Source organism: Sesamum indicum, linkage group LG3 (assembly GCF_000512975.1).
Source record: "Sesamum indicum cultivar Zhongzhi No. 13 linkage group LG3, S_indicum_v1.0, whole genome shotgun sequence".
NCBI lineage: Eukaryota > Viridiplantae > Streptophyta > Magnoliopsida > Lamiales > Pedaliaceae > Sesamum > Sesamum indicum.
In genome coordinates this window covers 3,282,228-3,287,301 of record NC_026147.1, presented here as the reverse complement: position 1 = coordinate 3,287,301, position 5,074 = coordinate 3,282,228, and the positions used below count along the sequence as shown (strand labels likewise).

Sequence of the window (5,074 nt, the reverse complement as noted above, 5' to 3'; positions counted from 1 at the left end):
GATTGAATCCCGTTTCCTCTAGTCGTTCCAGCGTTCATTCTGTTGCCGGCCTTGAGAATAGCTTCAAGGAGTTTGAAGAAAACACCTCCAGAACGTAGTTCTTTGCAACCTAATTCGAGTGTTTGCAGACACTGCTTGTGATGCAAGATATCCGTATCGTAGGTTGTTCTGAAAAGCATGGCGTTGAAACGCACAAATGCCGATGGAACAGCTTTGAGGATGTGGTACAGGAACGACTCTGCATCAGCTAGTTTTGTGGGGTTCCCATTGAACTGGAGGATTTTGGTGATTTCCTCTTGTGTTGGGCAGATCTTGGTCAGTTTTTCGAGGGTGTCAGCGTTGAGTCCTCGGCCGTCCAAGAGGGCATCGAGGATTTCTTTCCGTGAGATTGCTAGAGACTTGAGAACAATCGCTACGTTTTGGGACTTTCGAGGGTCAAGGAGGAATGTTTGAGCTGATGGAACTGAGGCAGAAATTCTCTGCTTATGATATGATGCTTTCTTGCTTTTCTCAGTTGAATTTTGGCTTGCGGTAGTGTAGCCGAAGAGGGATTCCATGAGTTCGTCGTCAAACCTTATACATTGAAGCAGTAAAATTTCAGTAGTATTGATCGCGTAAGCATAAAAGATAGCGAATGTAGGTATATGTTTACCTGAACGACCCATCATTGATCTCGTTCCAGACCATTGAATGATCAGCATTGGCAATCACTTTATCCCAATGCAATGGCTTTAGTTTCATTTGTCCTCCGTTCTTGTTCATGCTTTCTTCAGACGGTTCTTCCGCTCGACTGCGTCTGTTTTCCGTGCCTCTTGGCGGAATAGGCGGTTTATGTGATGAAGAAACTAGTCCCCTTGTCTTTACCGGTGGAGGCGGTGGTGCCGGTTCTGGTGACAGCGCAGCCTTGACACTTCCCTTTTGAGGAACAGGACGTGGAGGAGGCGGCGGTGGAGGAGGAGGCGGTGGTGGAGGTGGCGGCGGAGAAGTTCGACTCATCGACTTTTCCAGCTGAAGCAGAGGAGTAGGTGGTGGAGGAGGAGGTCCTCTCCTCATCCCCACTGGTGGAGCTATGGATTTAGGCGACGTATTTCGCATCAACGGCAACGGTTTCTCCGCCACGGATACATATCCGTCCCTCGATTCTTGAAGCAACGGAATTTCCTGTATTGGCTCAGACATGCTAGGCTTTTCTCCTCTGCTGTCCATTCTCTTCACGTCTTCGTCCATAGGATTATACCAAACCTTAGAGAAACGCCCGCCTTCAATTTTTCTTACATACAACACATCCAATCCTTCTTCATCGACTATGACTCCTTTTATTGCACGACCGTGCTGTCTCAACTCCACTCGAGGCACAGCCGTCTCAGCCTCCCTCCGGAAACTTGAATCTAGTCGAGCTCTCTTGAGCCGTCGGGCCATCATAAACCGGTAGAAGAAAAAGAACAGTATTCCGGCTACAATGAGGCTTATCGCCACCGAGATTGCAATAGCTCGAACTACTGTCACATGTTGTGTAGCCATATGATCTAACAGTGATGGACAAACTATTCACTACGGTTATGCTACGATCGCCGTATGATGTAACCGTGACGGATAACTATTCGCTACGAAAAAGTTCCATCTGATGAAAACGTCCGGCAATTGGTGGGAATGGACAAGGCAAGGAATGAGTTACAAGAAACTCTGCATTGTCTGAACATTGGGGATGTCTGTATTAGGATGTTGTCTCTGGTGACAGTTTCAATGAAGTAGCTGATGGTAGTTGGCCAAGTCCAATTTGCATGTGGAATGACCTTACTATCCTTGCTTCATAGCGTTGTGATCAAGATTCCCAAGGGGCTTTGACGTAATTTCATAATGTTGTAGAATTCGGGCAGTTTAATGCACAAGGATGTGTTGTAATTGTCAGGCGATGGTTGGTGTGAATGTTTACTCTGTCCTATATTGTATTAATTGTAACGATGACATATGTGTTCATCTGGTAAAATGCAGCAAAGACTTCTGAAATCTTTCGTATCATACTATTATGTCTTGTTTGTGTGAAATGCCACAATTTTGTAATATCAACTTAGGGACAAGAGACTAAAAGGTGGTAATTTAAGTGGAACGAGCTGTGATTTCTCGTAAAATAATAAGAACAAATAAAGCTAAAAGATGAAAAGTAGGGTTTGCATGATCTGATCGACTTAGACATGGATTTGCTTATGATTATAAACTCGTAACTTGACTATGAACAGTAATTCTCGTATACTTTACATCGTGTAAGATTGTGGCACGAGTCTCAAAGTTATAATTCAAATCGAAGATTGAACAATAACGAAAAACTTTTAGGGCGTATTTGGATTGATGAATTTGAATTTGAGGAAACGGTTTAGAGAAAGAATTTCAAATGATGCAATTTGAAAAAAAAAATTAAAACTCATCAATATCCAACAAAATATAGTTCAAACTAGAATCGAAAAATTTCAAATCCTTCAATTTTAGAATTGTCCAAACAAATACAACCTTATTGTTGCATCTAAGAAAAGTTACTATGTTGATTGTCTTTTTTCGATCTTTTTACTTATTTGGAAAAAATAAATAAAAAAACCCACTTGGGATGAGATTTCTTGGGTGCAATGCTAGAAAGTTCACACCATGGTGTGCATTATTTAAAGGGAAAAGTATTATTTTAGTCCTTTAAGTATGTCTAATTTTAATTTTAGTCCAATAACTATGTCCATTTTTGTTTAAATCCAGTAACTTACGAAACTGCTTACTTTTAGTCCTCTGGCAGATTTTTGGACAATTTTACCCCTATGAAACTTTTGAAAGGCAGTTTTAGTCCATATGCACTCATAGGGGTAAAATTGTTCGAAAATCTGCCAGATGACTAAAAGTAAGCAATTTCATAAGTTACTGAACCTAAACAAAAATGGATATAATTATTGAACTAAAATTAAAATTAGGCATACTTAGCGGACTAAAATAATACTTTTCCCTTATTAAAATAAGGGTAAGTTATTACATCAATATTTCCTGAAATTAAGTCTATTATCTTTTACAAAATTTATAAGTACACTTCCTGAAATTATAGTTGTAATTATAAGAAAATTTCATGTAGCTTAACAAAGAATAGAGATATTTGTATAATGCAACGTAATTTTAAAAAATATCAAATACAATTTATCCTGTAAATAAACAATAAATGGAACATTAGTAAGTAAGAGTTTGTGTTTTCCTAAGTCTATTTTTTTGACTAATTTTATGGAGTGGTCATGTTGTAGTGATTCGGACAGTCAGTCAGTAAAATTGTGTCAAAATCAAACATAAGTAAAATATCTAACTTTCGTTGCCAGTGAGCATGACAGCAACATTGAATGTTCTTAATTGCAAGAGTGTGTAGTCATTACCTAAGAGTAATTGTGGAATCATTATTTGAAGCATTAAGGAAATCAGCCCTAATTCTTATTTAAGTCGAGTTTGCTCGAATCGAACCAATTCTATATAATTAATTATTTGTTTGAATTGTAATTGAATTAATAGACATATATCCACTTTCGTGGGATTCAAATACATAACATTTTGGTCGTGAGACCTAAACCTTACCAATCAAGCAATGAATCATTGACGGACAGACGTGATCTGAATTAGAAGTTTCTGAAATTCTAGTTGGAATTCCGACAGGTCGTGAAGTTCGAGCTAAACGTGTTGCGTGCAGTAAACTTATAATGTGACGTCTAGAATTTTAAAACGTGCAATACACCTTATAAAAATTGAAGCAATTTACCTACTTAGATAGTGGGTTAAATTGTTTCATTTTAAAAAATATAAAGAGGTAAATTATTGTATTTTAAAAAATACATAGAGATAATAATTTGCTTATTTGTAAGTATAGTTAATTTATTTAAATTTTAATAAAGTAAATTATATTTTTAACATAATAATATCTTAATTAGTAAATATTTATAAATAATAAACTCAATCTTTAAAATAAATATAATTATTTATTTTCTTAGGGAAAAAACTTAATTGGATTTTACTGGTCAAGCCAATCAATTCTGATTTCGAGGAACGTCAAGGAAGAGTTTGAGGCAGTATTTTCAAATTGGGATCGGGGATCGAACCGGTCAAGTTACTAGGTCGCTGGTCCGATCGATTCAATCGAATTCAAAAAATCAATTGACTCAAATTATAATATATATATATATATGTATGTAGCATATATTATAAATCATATATAGAGACTTCGAATAAATTAAATACACAACTCAATAAATTTTTCAACAATAATTTAATAAGAAATACACAAATAACAATAATTTATAAATCACATGTAATTTATATATTTAATTAGTAACTATAATTATTGCAATTAACTTTTTCACAATTATAGCGTTCTCCCTCCATCTCGTTTATTAGTTTAAGAGGTAAATGTTACATCAGAAATAGTTCAGGGGGCAAAGTGTATTTTATTATAAAATTTATTTTTGTACCCAAGTTTTGTCATTTTGGATTTACTTTTAATATAATTAATTACTAAGTAATGTGTTACTTATGAATATTGATAAATAAAGTGAGTAAAAATAAATGAATTAATAATATTATTCTCAAATACAATAGTCAAATGTAAAAAATAAAAGTCCGAGGTTTCAAATAAAGACAAAATATATAGATTAATTTTATTCAATTTTTTTGTATGCTTTTTATTTTTTATTTATTGTCTAAGGGTTAAATGGTGATTATATAAATAAGAAAATAGAAAAAAAATAAATAATGTATATGAATTAGGTACCAAAGTGATATTATTAATGGTGAAACTCGGGTACTAATTAAGTCATATGTAGTTACTCGTGTACTAATGAGATATTAATGGCAAAACTCGAGTACTAATTGAGTCATTTGTAATTACTCGGGTACCAAAATGACATTAATAATAAAACTTGAGTGTCAATACAAATTTTAGTCAAAAACAAAACACACACACACACAAGAAAATAAACTATTGTAGAAGTAGACAATAGCTGCCCCTGTCTCACGAGGCGCCTATCACACAGCGCGTCGTGTGGCTAGTAGTCCGCTGACTACGTCCGCC

General features: G+C 35.3%; 1 protein-coding gene across 1 annotated transcript in view; it reads right to left on the bottom strand.

Moving 5' to 3' along the window:
- LOC105157151 (formin-like protein 4) overlaps positions 1-1,971 on the bottom strand; it is a gene marked incomplete in the record, with an annotated part of 2,776 nt that extends 805 nt beyond the window's left edge. The window contains 2 exon segments of the mRNA XM_011073460.2: positions 11-573; positions 653-1,971. Of these exon segments, the coding sequence (XP_011071762.1) occupies positions 11-573; positions 653-1,521 (1,432 nt within the window).